Source organism: Crinia signifera, chromosome 1, assembly GCF_055691185.1.
Source record: "Crinia signifera chromosome 1, ASM5569118v1, whole genome shotgun sequence".
Lineage (NCBI taxonomy): Eukaryota > Metazoa > Chordata > Amphibia > Anura > Myobatrachidae > Crinia > Crinia signifera.
In genome coordinates, this window is record NC_139217.1 from 424106484 (window position 1) to 424125708 (window position 19225).

General features: G+C 48.0%; 1 protein-coding gene across 1 annotated transcript; it reads left to right on the top strand.

Moving 5' to 3' along the window:
- The first annotated feature begins 11345 nt into the window (after window positions 1-11345).
- Window positions 11346-19199, top strand: BTF3 (basic transcription factor 3). Its single transcript, XM_083151899.1, has 6 exons — window positions 11346-11501; window positions 12775-12843; window positions 15359-15472; window positions 17565-17766; window positions 18264-18320; window positions 18928-19199. Exons 2-6 carry the CDS (start codon window positions 12775-12777, stop codon window positions 18972-18974), a joined length of 489 nt encoding a protein of 162 aa, XP_083008025.1. The 5' UTR covers window positions 11346-11501; the 3' UTR covers window positions 18975-19199.
- Window positions 19200-19225: the final 26 nt, after the last annotated feature.

Genomic DNA, 19225 nt, shown 5'->3' on the forward strand with positions numbered 1-19225 from the left:
TTCCTGAGCCACTTAGTTATCACTTTTTCCTTATGGCAAGGTGCTCCATCATCACAGTTTACCAACCACCAGAGACGCCGCCCTTCCAAACTCCCGCTGCCAATGATTCCCTTCTTTAACATGCAAGGGGATGTGTAATGAAAACTCATCTCCTCGCATGTCTCCGCAGCAGGAGAAATCATTCGATGGTCGCCGACAATCGAATGATTTCTTCTGCCTTCCCAATGCTGACTTCCTGTGATGTCTGACTCCCACCGCCAGCAGGCATCAGACCACCCGCATACACATGGGAACACCCCGTCCAATTAAACCAGAATGAGGGCCATTGTTCGGCACCAAACAGTTTTTGGATGGTTGGCAGAAGTTGCGCTTGAGGATGTTTTTCACCATTCTCTATTCATGGCTCTTTTCTCAGACAAAATTTGGAGTGAGCCCACTCCCATGGCTAAAGCGCAACCCCATACAGGAATGGTCTCAGGATGCTTCACTGTTGGCCTGACACAGGACTGGTGGTAGTGCTCACCTTTCCTTCTCCAGACAAGCAAAGGCAGCCAATGAAGACTTGGGCCAGCACATGTGTATGTACGAAGTTACTGCGCATGCGCTGGCTCCGTGCAGGGGACCCGCAACCGGGGAGAGCAGCGGACATGGAGCGCGGCAGATGTGGAGTGCTGCGGTGGCATCGTAGGGGGGGGGCGCATTGCAGCAGCCCCCCTCCTCCTCCAGAACGGTAAGAGGGCGCCGGCCACTGGAGGGCGGCATTTCGCCCCCCCCGTGCCGCGGGGGTACCTGTCCTGCGGCTGTGTATATAAAGCTTGCGGCGGCAGCGGGGGGGTCCCTGCAGTCAAGAAATAACGAGCGCTATCTGCCTGGCTACGCGGAAGCGCTTCTGTTGTGGAAACACTGGCCGCACGCTGATTGGCTGAGATTCAGCCAATCAGCGTGCGCCATGCGGCCACTCTTCAACACTCTTACCTGTATTAACAAGAGAATCACTGTCATGATGTAAGGTGGTCCTCTTGTGGCAGAGTTGAATGCACTGGAAATGTTTTTGTGATTAAGGGCATTATTCAGAGTTGATCGCTAATCAGAGAATTTGCAAATGGAACAATTATCGAATGAGTGGGAATATTCCAACCCCCCCCCCCAGCTCCCCCCTGTTCAGCAGCACAGCCCACTCTACATTATGTGCTGGTCAGCCATCTGCCTATCCCCAGTCTCTCGCCAGTATCACCACCTCTCCAGCCTCACTCCTCGTCATATTGCTGCATCCTCATCATCACCTGTGACTCTCCAGCACCATCCTTCCCATCACCCTGTATCTCTCAGTCCTCCTCCCATCCCCCTGTGTCTCAAAGACGCCCCATTCCCCTGTGTCTCTCATTCCATTTTCACATAGCCAAAGCAAACCAGAATTTCAACCTGGGTTAAAAGAAGGGTTAAACCTGGGTTGCCCGGTGTATAATCGGCGACCAAGGTTCAGTGTGAAAAGATTGGACTCGTGTTTGCGATGTGAAAGTGATATCAGTCTGCTCCTCCCCCTTTTTATCTGCCTACCCCCTCTCAATGGGCCTTATTCTGATCAGAATATGCGGCCGCAACCGTGCAGGCGAATCCCCGCCTTCCATACGGATCGCCACCTGCCGTCCGTACGCGGATATGTGGCGATCCGCATGAAATTGGACGGGGATACGCCTCCTCCGTCTTGGGAGCAGCCCCTGCATTCGATGGTCGCCGAACATCGAATGCAGGGCCGCACGCTCCACCAGGTCCCGCAACACAAGACCACACGGACACTTGTCCGTGTGAAATCATGTATGGGGGCGGGCAGCTGACATCCGGCGATGTCAGATGCCCGCCCCGTACCCACGCGTCACGGCCTCATTACCATGCATACGCCCCGCGTTTGCATGGGAACGCCCATGAAACGCGGGGCGTATGCATAGGGTAATGAGGCTAAGTAGCCCCTCACGCCCCTCTACGCCCCCTGTGCGGCGTATAAAGAATCCGTGCGGCGAAATCGCCTGCACATGCGCAGAGTGACCTCTGCACATGCGCAGACGATCAACATCGGCGGTCCGTCCGCATGCGGGAATATCCGCACCGATCAGAATAAGGCCCATTATGTCCCAGCCTTCAACTATGTCGCTTATCTGCTGTCCAGTGGCAAGGTTTAATGATGGCTCCCGAGATATGTCTAACTCGGCATAAACAAATATTATTGTGTAAGCCAGTGTTTCTCAACCACGGTCCGCAAGGCACACCAACAGTCCATGTTTTATGGCTATCCAGGCTTAGGCACCGGTCACTTCATTTGTACCTCAGTCAGCTTGATTATACCATCTGTGAATAAGTAAGGATAGCCATAAAATCTGTACTGCTGGTGTGCCTTGAGGACTGCCGCGGTTGAGGACCACTGATGTAAGCTACCAGCAGCCTTCCAGCCTCCTGCTTCTTCATGCAAGATTAAGACTCATGACTTTTTAAATCCCTTTAAATTTTAAAGTGACCTTAAAGCTTAATTCAGACCCACATGGCCATCATATTTTGGGTTGCAGCTGCTGCGGGTGACATCACCCAGCCACCACAGCCCTCCCCCCGAGTGGCCTAGACATGCCTGCATTTTTTAAAATGCTTTCAGAAAAGCCATGCCTGCCCCTGATGTTTCTGCACCATCCTCGTTGCTGCCCCCATCGGAACATAAATTGCAATTGCCAGGGCTGCCACTACATACTGTGGGGCCCAGGACAGCCCAGACAGACAGCCCCCCCCCCCCCAAAAAAAACAACACATTGGTGGGCAGTGGACAGTCTCCCCCCTGGGCCTTTTAACTTACCGTTAGTGCCTTAAGGCCAGGGACCGGGTCTGGCAGCTCCTCTCAGTCAAGCGCGGCGTGACGTCAATACATCACGCTGCTGGTTGGGGGCTTTGCAGAGCTTCCTTGCAGGATCCTGGGGGGCTTTGCAGAGCCTTCCTTGCAGAGTCCTGGCGGGCGGCGGCTGCTGTGCATCATGTGACTGTGCAGTGAGTGCGCACAGTCACAACGTGCCGCCGCGGCCACCAGGCTAATCAATGCCTGGAGCTGGGCGGCGGGCGGGCGACTGACTGCTGCTGGGGAGAGTTGCCCGGGCCCCCAGAGCCGGCGGGGCCCGGAACTGAAGTACCCCCAGACACCCCTGTCGGCGGCCCTGGCGATTGACAGGTGACTGCTCAGATGTCCGAAAATCGCAGAAATCTTTCCCGGATTCCTGGTGGTCCAATCCGCCCTTGCTTGAGTATTGCAGTTATTGTGATTTAACAATTTGTTCTCAAGCATGGATATAACTAAAACCTGGACTGTTAGTGCGCCTTGGGGACCGAGGTTGTGAATCACTAATCTAGAGCAGTCCATAAGGCACTCCAAAAGTCCAGTTTTGTGCACAGGTGCATAACTCCCAACATGACCCTCTCCAGGAGGGACAGAAAGCTCTATTCCTGAAGTTTCATCTAATTTATGCTTACCATCACCTGTGTTGAAACACCTTTCTTATCCATTACCCTGTTTAACTGGGCAGCTCCCAGTGGCACGCGAATGGATGTTTATGTACAACATCCATTCGCAGCCAGTGCAAACGTACACACATTGCAAATGGTGGGCCGGCCTACCACCATCCGCAAGGTGGGATCTGGTTCACTCGCAAGGGTGCGGATTCACATCCGAGCGAATGAACCAGAATATGGGCCTTGGTCCTCAGGACCCCAAACAGTTCTTGTTTTCCATGTCTCCTCAAAGAATCATTTAGTGTCATAATTGGAACTTCCTGTGACTCTTTAAAAATGTGTCCCTAAGTAATGAATACATCTATTCTCCAGCAAGGAGATGCACTACTAGGATGTATTTGAGAAGCACATAATAACACCTGACATACTAAAGTATTAACAAACTAGGGATGGGACATCGAAAGAAAACATCGGTCAAATGATATTTTTCAACATTGGTTGCAAAACATCATTTAGACCTAAACATTGGTACTGTGAACCCGATGTTAACCGATGTTAACCGATGTTTCGATATTTTTTAAAATAAACTGGTTACCAAAGCATATAATACACTAATAAGCTTCTGAAATGATAAATAATCCCTCTATTAAGTTTATCTTGTTGGGGTGGGTGCAGTTGCACTCTCAAATCCACCACTTAAGTATAAAAGATGCAACATTGCCAACATCAAACATATGAGCAACCCTATTGTTGCTTAGAATAACCATCAGAACAAAGACGCTGGAGCCAGTGCAACTGCAAATTAATGTTTGAAACACGTCTGCATTTGACAAACCGGCCCCCCTCCCCTCCCTCAAATAGAAACTACTGTACCTGTCACTCAGTATCTGCGTCCGCTGTTACTAATAAATCACTGCACAGAAATAACCTGTGCAAATGTCTGCATCCACAACTGAATCAGGCCCTTTGTAAGGTGCTGTGATATGCTTGCTGCATAATAATAAATCAATTGATAGATTGTAAGCTTGCGAGCAGGGCCCTCATACCTTTGACTGACTGTAAATACCCTGTTTGTTGTATCACTGTCTCTTATTGTAAAGCGCAAGTGAATATGCTGCGCTATATAGGAAACTATTAATAAATAAATAAATATGAAGGGAGTTCACCATAATGTCACTACTAGTGACTATCGTACTATACTGTTCGTTCTAGCACTCGCCATCTTTGAAAACCCATACAGTTCCTCTTCCCTGCCTGGGGTGTCGCTGTCTGCTCTAGTGCTTCTAGCACAGTGTGGTCTGTATATCAGCACTGACCTGTGCTAGAAACACCACAGCAGACAGTGACTCAGTAACAGCACCAGTTGCAGCGAGGCAGGGGTGTGGCTGTCCTGTGTGCTGCTGCTGAATGGCTGGCCAGACTGTCTTTCACTGTCAGCTACCACCCACAGCAGCAGCACACAGCCACACACACATATGAAAGCCCAGCCAGCAGTGATACTGTCATGTGTGTTAATGGTTTTTTATCAGTCTCTTAAGTTTTTAATGAATATAAATCAAGGAGAGAGTAAGCTGGCTGCAAAGCATTGAAAGCAGCACACATTGACACACAAAAGAAAAAAACATTGGAAGATTGAGAAAAACATCGGGGGAGAAATCTTGCGATGGTGATGAAACATTGGATCCTCAACATTGCAGGGTTAAACATCGAACATTGGAACCATAAATCCGATGTTACCGATGAAACATCATATGATTACCCATCCCTATAACAAACTCATATGACAATGTAGCAGCGGTATCTCATTCTGGGATTAGTCTGTATTAATGATTATACAGATGACTTTAGTTACAGCCATTGTTAATTATGCTGTTTATTTTAGTATAGCCATTGTTCTCCGCACTGTATGTGGTGTTCTGTGGAATGCTTTGGCACTTTGTAAATAAACTATTGTACTTGCATCTGTCTTTTACCTTTTCTGTCACTAGTCATAGATGCAAACTTTGCAGTGGCAGAATATGACCTCCTGCTGAGTCTTATTTGTATTGCTATGTATAAGAAAATCATGTATACAGGAATGAATATGAGGACTATTGTAAAATCAGGATGATGATGATGATGATGATGATGATGATGAAAGCTTATTCCACTTTTCCACTAGAGCTCCAGAACAGATCAGGGAATTAGTTCCTGGGTCAATCCCAGGGTGGTCCTGGCTTTTAGACACATTTCCACTGGAGTGCTAACTGGGATATTGCTGGATCAGCCCTGTTCACATTGAATCAGGGTGAGCCCTGTTTTTTCCAATGGATTACATAAGAAATGGCTTATAGCAAAGATGAGGTCATAAAATTACACAAAAGGACCACCATAAACCCCTTGAGTGGTATGCCCTGAAATTTTACGGGCTCAGCTGCACTGCCACAGCGGGCTGTCCCGGCAAATTTCCAGGCATACCACCAATATACAATAGGTGCGCGCCAGTGTCCAGGTGTGCACCACTGGCGCAGCACCTCTAGAGCCCACCCCCTGTCACAGACTTGCTCTCCCCACTCCCCCCATCACCTTTGCTCCGGCGATCGGTACACTGGAGCTCCCCTGACCCGCCCCCCAGCCAGACATCACTAATTTTACAGTGACGGCGGCGGCAGGCTCGGGTATGGTCGGCGCGGCTCGGGGGGTACTCGGGAGCGCTCAGGCACCCGAGTCCTCCTGAGCAGCCGCGAACATCCCCCAGCCTGCCGCCGACATCACTGCTGAATGTGACAGGCGGCTGGCTAAGGCAGCGGGGACAGCGGCGGCAGGGAAGCTCCGGCATACTAATGCCGGAGCAGAGGTGAGGGAGGGGGGGCTTCCAACTTCCTGTGGTGGGTTTTGCTGGTAGGTTTGTCCTGCCCCAGCAAAACCCACCACTCAAGGGGTTAAAGAAAACATTACCACATTAACGAAGAGACCACAAATATGGGTACTTGTTTCCTAGAACGGCCACAATCGTTACTACTCGTGTACCTTAAGTTAAGGTACACGAGTAACGCGATGGACCCGATTTCCTTTGAAATCAGGTCCATTTTGCCGGCAAAGGCAAAATGATCGCGTCGGTCGGGTGCATTAACATGGCACGCGACGCGGCCAACGTGATGAACGCGATTTTGCCATAGGGTTCAATGTTAAAATATTTTTAACATTGCAATCTCGTTGATCGCGTCGGTCTTGTGCCATTATAATGGCACAAGATGCGATGGACGCGATTAACCACATTTTACAAAGCAAACAATGGGAAATGGCCCAATATGGGCCATTTTTCATTGTATATGCCCCCATCATGGCTATTAATTAATGCCCCCCCCCATTGTGAACGGCACCCCATGATTGACGGCGGTACGCATCCTCCGACCTTTTCATACCCCTACTATCCACGTCAGCGTGGAGATGAGAATATAAAGTGTGGCGAGCGCAGCGAGCCACCGCGCCCGAAGCGTGGCGAGCGCATGCGTATACCTGTGAAGTTATGCGCGTCCGCTCGCCACGCTTCGGGCGCGGTGGCTCGCTGCGCTCGCCACACTTTATATTCTCAACTCCACGCCGACATGGATAGTAGGGGTATGAAAAGGTCGGAGGACGCGTACCGCCGCCCCTCGCGGGCTCGCTACGCTCGCCATGCTTCAGGTTGGCGTCAATCGTGGGGTGCCGTTCACAATGGGGGCATTTAAGCCATCAGGGGGGTTAAAATTGGAGTCTGGGGACAATTTTACATCGAATCCAATGTAAAATAGGGTCCCAGGGACCCTTTTCACATTTGAATCAATGTAAAAATCGGGTCCATCGCGTCGGTCGCATCGCATGCGATTTGGTCACATGCGATGCGATTGACGCGATTTTTCCGACCCGATCAAAATCGGTGTGGCCGTGCTAGGAAACAAGTACCCAAATATGTATTTGAAAAAGGTTGGGCTTTTATTTTAGGCCCAAATATTCAATATGAAACCTTTCAAAAGTGTCTTCAAACAAGACATGTAATACTTTTGTGTACAATGTTTGCAGTATACCTGAGCCATTGGTTTACCGAAACATGTAGAAAATCCACATACACATGTAGAAAGTGCACAAAAAGTGTATACAGTGCACAAAAAGTGGCAAAGTTAAATTAAAACATTTAAACAATTAAAACTTGTCAAAAGTGTATTCGCTGAAGACATAGGGCGGTATTCAATGAGGCTGATTCGCCAGGTTTTTATGGCGATTTTGTGCTGTAAGGCGAATTTTTGACTAAAACGGTGAATCACCCTATTCAATGACCAGATGGCGAATACATTTCAAAGTTTTTTTCGCCATGATTCACCGAGTAGCAATCGCTATCTTTTTATGGTGAAGTGGAATGTGAACTTTGGTACTTGTTTCCTATCTGGGCGCCCACGATCATAATCGCGGTCATCGGGGGTAAAAATCGCGGTCATCGCGGTAATCGCGGGCATCGCGGGTAAATTGGGATGGCCGCGATGACCGCGATGACCGCGATTTTCCCATAGGGAACAATGTTAAAAATCCTGATTGACCGCGATTTTACTGTTAAATGCCTCAATGGACCCGATTTGGGGCCAAATAGGCCAAATTAACCCTTAAATGTCCCCCCCAATTTTTGACGCCACCCCACGATCGACGCCAACCCGAAGCGTGGTGAGCGCAGCGAGCCCGCGAGGGGCGGCGGTACGCGTCCTCCGACCTTTTCATGCCCTACTATCCACTAGGGCGTGGTGTGAGAATATAATAGTGTGGCGAGCGCAGCGAGCCACCGAGCCCGAAGCGTGGCGAGCGCAGCGAGCCCCGCGAGGGGACGCTGATAACTGTGAAGGTATCCGCGTCCCCTCGCGGGGCTCGCTGCGCTCGCCACGCTTCGGGCTCGGTGGCTCGCTGCGCTCGCCACACTATTATATTCTCACACCACGCCCTAGTGGATAGTAGGGCATGAAAAGGTCGGAGGACGCGTACCGCCGCCCCTCGCGGGCTCGCTGCGCTCGCCACGCTTCGGGTTGGCGTCGATCGTGAGGTGGCGTCAAAAATTGGGGGGGACATTTAAGGGTTAATTGGGGCTATTTGGGCTCTGTGGCCCATTTAACATTGATTCCTATGGGCAAATCGGGTCCATTGAGGCATTTAACAGTAAAATCGTGGCCATCGGGCCTTTTAACATTGATTCCTATGGGAAATCGGGAGCATCGCGTCGCGGGTACATTTATGGCCGGCCGCGACGCGACCGACACGATTTCCATGTTTAACATGGGTTTCAATGGGAAATCGCGGGCATCGCGTCGGTCGCGTCGCGGCCAGACATAAATGTACCCGCGATGCCCGCGACGGGCGCCCAGATAGGAAACAAGTACCTGAACTTTTAAAATAAAGTGTTTTGTTTTTTACAATTGGTGTCAAAAAATCAGGAATTTTATTCTGAGGAGGGGCATGCTATTTTTATTCATGTGCTGTAAGCACATGAATATATATTTAATTTAAATTTTTTTCTTCTTTTTTTTACACAGACCAGCCAGCAGGGGGCCGGAGCCGAGCCGCTCATTAGATATTCATATATTCACTTCACCCGATCATTACATATGCATGATCGGGTGTAGTGAATATACCCGGTCCCCTGCTGGCACCCCCGGGGGGCAGCCTGTGCTGCCTGGCACCCGGGGAGCCCACCTCCCCCCCACAAACGTTCTGGGGCAGGCAGGGAGACTTCCATCTCCCTGCCTGCCACCGTCCTCAGGCTCCCTGCGGCGTCCGCCGCAGGAGCTCAAATTCGCCGGTCAGGGGCAGCAAGCCCCTGACTCGTTGAATACTGGAGCCGGCGAAACAGGATTCGCTGAACGTCGTCAGTATTCTCATTGAATACTGCCCATTGTAATACATTATTTTAAAACTTTTACAGCACACCTAAGGAATTGCTGCATATATTATGTCAAGATGTACGGTTAACTAAACTGTGTCCACAAGATGGCTTAATAGACCAGGGACCAGGTGTAATAGCATCAGAGTTCAGCAGCCATGTGGGATGCAGGCCAAAGGTGGAAGTTTTCGGAAAGGGGTAGTCATGTAAATGATTCCCTGTTCCTTTTAAACTCCAAGTCTATTCGGCATACTTCACGGTTGATGAATTCGGACACTATTACACATAGGGTTGCCACTTGAAGCATGTTTGATTCCAGGAGATTCCCCCCGCGCAATCCCGAAAAGTGGGCGTGCCTATCCCCACCCCCTCTTTTTCCTGTTCTGGTTGTGGACCTTAGTAAACTTCTGTTTTAGGTCTTTTAATTTGTTCACCACTTGCTGCTGAGTGCGGTATATCCCCTGGGGTGCACCCAGATAATGGTGCTCACAAATCTAAGTCAGTCTTGGTAAGATAATGGTGCTCGCAAAGCTGGACAGACTAGCGGCATCTGGGACGGGAACTGGGCTGCCGTCCTGTGACATCAGCCTCGCGCCAATGGCAGGCAGCTGCCCGTCTGCCTTCACATGAGGAAACCTTCATTGGGGCACACAGGGTGGTTTTCCAAGTACCCAAAAATCCCCCCCCCCCCCCGTGCGTAATCATTGTCGCATGTGCCACATCAATCGAACTAAGTCAAAGTTTACCATGTGTAATTGTGAGTAGAGCTGCCGCAGAGAGAAGGACGCAGCTGCAGATCAAATTATTGAAGCCCAGCACCGCAGTCCCATCCTCCCTCCTCCCTGGGCTCTGAGCTGTGCAACTGCAGCAGGCAGCCGGAGACAGGCTGAATGCGAAAAGTGCCCAGCGCCATGCTCCTGCGACCTGTCCCCCCTTCTGACCGCTCCTCTGGGCTGTGAGCTCTGCAACGCCTGAAGAAGCTGCCCGGCTGCTCTGTCTGCTAGTGAGAATGTGCGTGTGAGTGGCCGGATTGCTTCTTTGAACACATCATCAGCCCCCCCCCCATCTCTTCTGTACGCACCTACAGTACGTGAGCTCTGTAGAAAGGCCAGGTGATTTAGGTACGGTGCCATGTCATGATACAGTATCACATTGGGCAGTATTCAATGCGGCCGGTGAGGGGGTTAAACGGCGGGGATTGACGAAAACAAGTGACCCACACCGTTTAACCCCCGAGCCGGCCGCTCACCATATTTAATGTTCTGGGGGAACCCTCGCTGTCAAAAAGCGATGTTCACTACTAATGCAGGGAGCACGCTGCATTTAGCCCCGAGCCTCGCTGGTTTGGCAGCCGCAGGCACTAGCCATTTCCACATTGCCGTAAAAAAACAAAACAGCTAGTGCAGTGGTTCCCAAACTTTTTGAATCACGGCACCCTAAAGTATCAAAATATTTTTCACGGCACCCCTAGGCCAAAAGTTGGTTACTAGTTTCAGGAAAGATATTAAATAAGTTGTGATTTAAATGTTTTCCTTAGGTTCACTTATGTGGTGGAAACATGATTCACTTCTGTTTACCCACATATTCTAAATTGGAAGCCACAAGCCTTGATTTTGCCTATTTCATTGGCCATAAATAACTTGAACCACCAACCTGAGGCACCCCTGCAAGTGCTCCAAGTCACCCCAGGGAGCCTAGGCGTACAGTTTGGGAACCACTGAGCTAGTGGGAAACAGTGTATGGTATGCAGGGGGGTCAGCAATCAGCACTGCTCTCTGTCACAACTCGAAAAAAGCATTGATTTGCTGCCTGCAGCTGATATCAGCTTCTCCTCTTCTACCTGTACTTGTTTTATTTATTTTTATTTTCATGCACTTGTCTCCTATTCGCCAGCCTTTTGCTTTTTTCTCTCAGGATCTAGAAATGTACCAAACACCTTATCCATCAAACCTATAATATGGCGGCTTAAGCAATACCGGCGACACATCTGCAGGCGAGTGGGGACGCTGGTCACGTGACCACTCCTTCGCTTCCGGCCCTCCCTCTTGCTTCCATCTTTCTCCCCGCGTGTGTGCGCGCCCGCTTCTAGGAGGCCTTTAAACCCGCCGTGCCCCCACCGGCACCCCCGTACAGGCTGCAGAAGGTGAGATGATTGCGGTGGGGATGCTGCGGTCGCTATTGAGGGGTCTCTGTCTGACCTGGGTAGCTGGTGATAGGCTGGGCATGTCAGTGAGCCTGTGGTTCTCCCATTTCTGTTGAACATGTCCCAGCACATCCTGCCAGACTAAAAAACAGGCGTGCATGGGCTTCTGGTTCCATAGTAGCTGGGGGCTGCATGGTTCTCCTTGGCAGCCTGGCTGTGTAGTCTTCTGGACCAGGCAAGGGGCACAGCATTGTTGTCAGCAGGGGAGAGAGGCCCAGAACGGTGCACCCCTGTCAGCAGGGGAGAGAGGCCCAGAACGGTGCACCCCTGTCAGCAGGGGAGAGAGGCCCAGAACGGTGCACCCCTGTCAGCAGGGGAGAGAGGCCCAGAACGGTGCACCCCTGTCAGCAGGGGAGAGAGGCCCAGAACGGTGCACCCCTGTCAGCAGGGGAGAGAGGTTCAGCACGGTGCACCCTGGCTGGCTGTCATGTCCTATATTTGGCCAAATGGTAGCACCTGTCCTAGCCCCCATGTGCAATATGTTCCCTCTTATAGTGGGTTTTGTACTCGGGCTAAGTGAAGTTAGCACATTTTGTGGCCTTGCTGGTTTGGACAAAATGGGATCAATTTTAGTGACTATGTTTCAGCTTAATTTATCTTTGTGCCAATAAATATAGCAATTTCTATGATGAGAAATTTACGAGGGGAAAACTGGGCGTTAAAAAATGTTTTATAATTGCTTTAATAACAGAGGTGCCAGCATGTGTGTACCACATATGGCTTTGTCTATGACTGTAATGCGTGCATCTAAATCCTGTCAACCACTTATATAGAACTAGACTGCCCATCTATCAGTGGCTTTGTTTGAGTTAACCATAGCCACGGTGCAGGACCGCAGCTGGATTCTGGAGTATGGCTTAGGACTCCTTGAATTACCATTCATACAGCACAGATTAATGGGAACCAGGACAATAACAAGCGTCGCCGAACATGGAAAACTGCACATGCGCCGGGTACACATTGCGAGACAAGGTATCCGGTGCATGTGCAGTACTTGGCAGCAAGGGGTGGGGGGGGGGGGTGCACATCCGTTATGGGAGGAAACGTATATCCCCGTCGGCTGGCTTATACAGTAGGTATAACAGTGGAAAGTCACGAATTGACAGCGTGCTGGTGTCTGAAGCTTGCGTTTTCATGTAGATTACCATTAGTGAAAACAAGCCATTGTATAAAGCCATTATGGATAGAGCTTACCTGCTTTGTCCTGTTTCAGATGAAAGAAACAATAATGAATCAAGAAAAGTTAGCAAAACTGCAGGCACAAGTGCGCATTGGCGGAAAGGTAAGATCACTCTTTCTGGATCCTATTTTTCACCTGTTATATGAATGAAAGAAATGTAAGTATTATGTTCTCAAGTGGCTTCATTCCCACATTTGAAAACTGCTAGTTACCCTGGTAAGTAGTTGTGTGGTGCGCATGTTTTGCTCTTTGATTTATTTTACTTGTGGTTTAACAATCGATTCATCAACCCAGTGTCTGGCATTTCTGGTGCAGTAAAGATTGCAGCTGTTGCAGGCCCACCTGTCTTACTCCGTTTCCTAGCAGCTCAACTCTGACTCTTAAGGAGCTGCATCATCTTGTCTAATGGGTTGGCCTCTGTATTCTCTACCCCACCAGCACACTGAGCTGATCGCTGTATGTGAACCTTGTGTTATGGGCTGCAGTCATATGACTTACTACCACTGTGTAAAGAGATAAGCCATTAAGACACAGAGGGTGGGAGATGATTGCAGCTCTAGCTGCCCTCACACATGGAGGGCTAGACTGAACAATCTGCTTGTTCAGCTCTTCTTACCAGCCAGACTGCAGCAAGCTCAGCAGATGCCACTTATACCCCTTTCAGATTCCTCCTAATTATGTGTTCATGACGGTTCGACACGGTAATAGGTGCAATCGGAAAAGGATTACTGGGTCCAGTAACTCACCATTATGAACCGGCAAAAAAGCAGGGATCTTACTGGTTTGTTGCTGTGCAGTGTGAATGGGTTAATCAGGTCGAGCGACCCGGTTCCCGTTCACACTGATGGAGGAGGCAGCACTTTGGTGACCCGGCAATGTTGCCGGGCCGGTGAAGACGCCAGAGTGCAAAATGCGGGGTCACTTCAGGACTGAATGGTTTCCAAGTCTGCATTTTGCGATCTGAAAGCTGTATAACTGTCCTCCTAGCTGGATGTAGGATATTGGGCCACTGTGCTTCAAAAAGTGACACTGATAAACTACCAGCCAATCAGCACCAGTCATTTCAAACCCAGCCTGTAACCTTGCAGTTTGGAGCTGATTGGCTGGTACTTTCTCTGTCCACTTACTCACTTTATGAAGCTTCGTACATCTGATCCACTGTGTTAGTATTGGCAGTGCTCAGTGTTTGCTAGCTCTGTAATGGCTCAAAGGCATTTTAATTATGTAATTTGTGTTTGGTATGAGGTGAGATGCTGTTTGCTCCTACGGTTCAGTCTGGTTCCAGGAAGTGATGTTCAATTGCAGAATTATATTTTCATTCTTTTAGGGTCTGTAACATACAGTAAGCTGGGTGCACAGCAAAGCGACAGGCATTCATAGAAACTTTGGAAGGAGTTGTCACCAGCAGGGATTAACCATGCACACTAACACAATGTTCATGTAGGATGGAAATGACCATGCTCCATCCTTCATTAGCATAAGATAAGTAGCTAGTGATATATCGCTTGGATATGCAGCACATCAAGCATCCATCGCTAGAGACTGCAGGAGCATGCAACACTGAGCGATGTAGGCGATATGTCGTTACAAAGCGGCATATAGTGCTAACATGGCTCCAGTGGGAACCTGACTTAAGAGTAACACATACCCCTTTCACACCTCACCTGGGACTCTGGTCATTGTCGTATGGACCCGGGTCAAGGGGCAGTGTGAAAACACCACAGCTTATAACCCGGGTCAACCAACCCGCAATTCAACCCCGGTTTTAAGTAGGGTTAAACTTGAGTTGCCCTCTGTATAATGGGTGTACCGAATTTAATGTGAAAGTATCAGACCCAGAAAAGTTATCCTGGGTCCGACCCAGCCTTGCAATGTGGAAGGGGTTTATTTATGAAGATGGGAGTTCTATTGAAGATGGGATGTTGCACATAGCAACCAATTAGATCCTACTTAAACATTTAGCACCTTTTAGAAGATAATAGATTGTGATTGGTTGCCCATCTTTCATAGAACTCCCATCTTGGTAAATAAACCGCTCTGTTTAGAAAGGCTTTGGCCTGGTATTGAACTCCTGAGCTATGAGACAGTAATGCTGCCCATTACGACACCATGCTTTCCAGTACTGTGCTATATTTTTGTATGGTTTCTGTAACGCATGGATTCACCTCACTCTTTTTACTGTAATGAATGTGAACTCGTATGTCCTTCTGATGCTTTGTGTTAGCATTCGGTCAACAGTCAAAAAGTTGGCATGAGTTTTTCACAGTTTTTTTTTTTTTTGTCCCGACTAGTTGACATGGACACAGTTCATGTACCGTGTCCCCTTGCGTGGCTTGCCATGCTTCAGGCAAGGTCCCTTTCTGTGCTTGGCACACTTTTATTCTCCCACCACACTAGTGGATGGCAGGGCACGAAATACCGCCAGGCATCCTTTTGACTGTCGACCTAATGCTTGTGTTGACCTTCCAACCTTGTCTACTTTAGCAATGTCAACCTATTTCAGGTGTCGGCCTAAACCCTGTTGACCTTTGACCCAATTCATGTTGGCCTAAATAGTCAACCTAGTGACAGTCTCCCCTTTTTGTTTTCTAATGGAAACTATATTCATTCACATTAGGGAACAGCCCGCAGAAAGAAGAAGGTCGTCCACAGAACAGCTACTGCTGATGACAAGAAGCTGCAGTTCTCCCTGAAAAAGCTGGGGGTGAATAACATCTCTGGGATAGAAGAGGTAAGGGCAGGTGTTACAGGCCTGATCTCCATGTCTGCTTCAGGCAAGGCCGTCGGCTTGCAGTCTGGTAGTTTAAAGAATATGCTAGTCCTGTCTCCTCTTATGTGGGCTGTGGTTGGGGGTTTATTAACCCTTTGAATGCCAACGTTGCTGTGAGAGATGTGCAAAATATCAGCTAAAAATGCCAGCCTTGCTCACAGGGACTGGTTTTGTTCTGTTTGTTTTTTGTTTTTTTGGTGCTATGTTTAACAAAACTTCACTGTACCTGTAACCACCTGTACTAAATGATTTCTAATATTTCCCTGGTGTGTTTGTTCTCTCTCTTCCCCCAAACCCCTGCAGCATACATTTACCCCACCGTGTGCTTTTCCTGTATTGTGTACCTCTGCAGATCGCACACCCTGCCAACACTGACCTATGCAGTGCACCAAGCTGGTTGCCTCAGATGGTTTCTCTGTGGGCAGGATGTATGTTTCTGTGCAGGGTTTATCATACTACTACACAAGTATTTGCTTTCCAATATATGCATTGGGTCCTTGTATGGCTCGCCTCCTACAGTGTAACCTTTGTAGTGCGCCCACCATGGCTGCCTCATCTGGTGCACTTGTGGTTGGGATGAAAAATACATGGACCTGAGTATACACTGAAATCACCCATTTTGGGTCATTTCTTTTAGGGGTAATCTATTCCACCCAGGGTAATCCTACGCAAAGCGCCTAAAATGGCTGCCGCACCTGGTACCTTGTCAGGGTGGAGTACACAACCCATGGAAGTTATTATCCAAAATGCTGCACCAATCCTGCATCATGCTTAATGTGTGCTCAAGGGTTTTATTTTTATTAATTTTTTTCAGTCTGTGACTGTACTATCCATATCCTCTGTATTATGTGCATTGTTTATTAATGTCTGTAAAGTGCCTTGAGTCCTGTTTGAGAGAGTGCGCTACATAAATTAAACTTACTTAATTGATTTCAAATCATCACTAAAGTGATTCCTATTCCTGTACTTCAACCCTGGGTATTTTTAATGGATATTTTGCACATCTCACAGCAATTTTCTGATTGGGTTCTGACAGCCTTCTATATCTGGTATATAGGAAGGAATAATGAAGTTATGCCCCGTACACATGGGGGAGATATATTGCTCAGCAATATATTGCTGAGCGTCTCTCCTGTTCATCAGCGACCAGAGATGGTCGCTGATAATCAGGAGACTCTGCAGGGGGAAGAGGCAGGGAAATAGCTGATCGCAGGAGCAAGCTCCTGCGACCATCAGGGGCTGCACACGGGTGCAATTTCAGCACATATCGCGTGCACGCGGGTGCAATTTCAGCACATATCGCTGGGAATATTGTCGCTGAGCGACCATATTGCCAGTGATTTGTGTGTGCTGTCGGCGATGAATCGCCGGGTGCGCGCTCCCGTGTGCAGCCCCTGATGGTCGCAGGAGCTTGCTCCTGCGATCAGATATTTCCCTGCCTCTTCCCCCGGCAGAGTCTCCTGATTATCAGCGATCATCTCTGTTCGCTGATGAACAGGAGAGACGCTCAGCAATATATTGCTCAGCAATATATCTCCCCCGTGTGTACGGGGCTTCAGAGTTCACCGGCAATGTGAACTCGGATGTTTTTTTGTGGTTTTTTTTTTAGACAAGCATTTAAAAGGCAGAACCATGCCTTGGAAACTATTGCCCCTTTAAAAAAAATGTCTGAATTCGACTCTCATCCCGCACTGCTGCCAAACTTGGACTCCATTACATCCTGCACATAACTACAATATATTCTTTTGTTTACTAGACCTAAAAATATGAGTCGAAGTGAAATTGTATATAAATCTGTAAAGGTGCCCATACACAGTGCAATAATTGCATGCATTTTGGTCTAGATCGTGTGCGTTTGATGAGATCAGGGACCTAGTTCAAAAAGTATGTGCAGCACATACTTTTTGATCTGTGTGATGGGATGAGCGCGCATCGCACCCACAAATTGCACCGTGTATGGGCACCTTTATTAATATAGAATAGGTCGAATTAGACCCTAATGCCCAGAGCCTGTTATTTTACCTTTTGGAATACTCTGTTTGTTTATTTGTAGGTAAACATGTTTACAAACCAAGGAACAGTTATTCACTTCAACAATCCAAAAGTCCAGGCATCCTTGGCTGCCAATACGTTCACCATTACAGGACACGCAGAGACCAAACAGCTAACAGAGATGTTACCCAGCATCCTGAGCCAGCTGGGAGCAGACAGCCTCACCAGCTTGCGGAGACTTGCCGAGGCCCTGCCAAGAGAATGTGAGTAAAACAAAGTACTGGGAGCCTATTATGCCAGATATGGACATTTATCCTTAATATTTAACATCAATTTCAGATTTGCTGGTAATGTTCAGTGATTATTAACCTATTAGCCCAATTTAATAGAACTACAGATAGCTGAGCTTTCATTGACATGATCACTGTGTCTTCTGGGTGAAAGGCGATCAAGTTTCTTCTGATCACCTAACCCCTGGCAATGAAGTTGGCAATCTGTACAAATCCATGACCAATCTGCCTGATGTCCGCCTAGTTAACAGGGTCTGTACAGAGGGAGGTCTTCTAAAGATGCACTTTTCCTTTTTTGAGTAAGTGCTCCCCTGTCAGGCTCTGATCTTGTCCTCCTAAACAGATCTGGTAAAACCTATAGGAGAATATGTTCTTATCTTGGCTTTGATAAAGGCTGTATATAGACAAATGTTACTATTAAGAGAAAAAGATATATACATATATAATGACCATTGATCGATTTCTTTTAGCTTTAGATGGTAAAGCACCACTGGCTACTGGGGAGGAAGAGGATGATGATGTTCCAGGTACAGTGATTGTCTTTAATAGTTTGCAATAGTACTTTTTAATCTAAACATAATGACTTTGCACATGAATGGAAATTGATTGAATTAATGACAAAAATTCAACTTTTATGCAGATTGATTTGCTTCTTTTGATAGTCTCTTTGGAACTAATATGACACCATCTAAATGACTAGTAAGCCCGCTCAAAGCAAATGCTTCAAAAGCTAGTAAGGCAGCTAAGTGTCCATGATTGCCTCTGTGAGAGAGCTGTAGTTTCACCTGCTGCCAACAGATGGTAGTGTTTTGGTGACCCACAGCCACTAGAGATAGATAGATATCTATATCTATATTATAATATAGATGATAAAATGTCACAACCTTATATTGTTTAACCAGAAGGTGGCATGGCACAGCTGGCCATAGTGCCTCAGCTTGGTAATCTGTAAAGGAACTGCTCTCTTGTACAGTGGTTATTGATTGATTCAGGCAGTTGTGGTGTCAGTGGCTGTTCAGTTTCCATTCAGATGCAAGGATATTGGCAATACTGTGTGTGTGAGAGAGGCTTCGTATGAGAGAGTGACTTTAGGTATTCACCAGATTAATATAAAATTGTCTCTTAATTTTGCAGATCTTGTTGAGAACTTTGATGAGGCCTCCAAGAACGAGTCTGTCTAAATGGCAACCACTGAGGAACTTTACCCGCCGAACAGAGCTGCTATTTTATATTGTGACTTATTTGTGCTTTTTGTTTTTGTTTTTTGACTTGAGATTAAACAGGAATTCATTCTAAATGCTCAATATGTAGCAACTCTGCTTCAGTAACTACTTCTGCGCAGGCTCCTGTCTGTGGAGCCTATTCTGATGGAACACTCCCGGAAATAAAAATCTAAATACAATAAACTTCCCGAGAAATGTCAGTGTTCTGT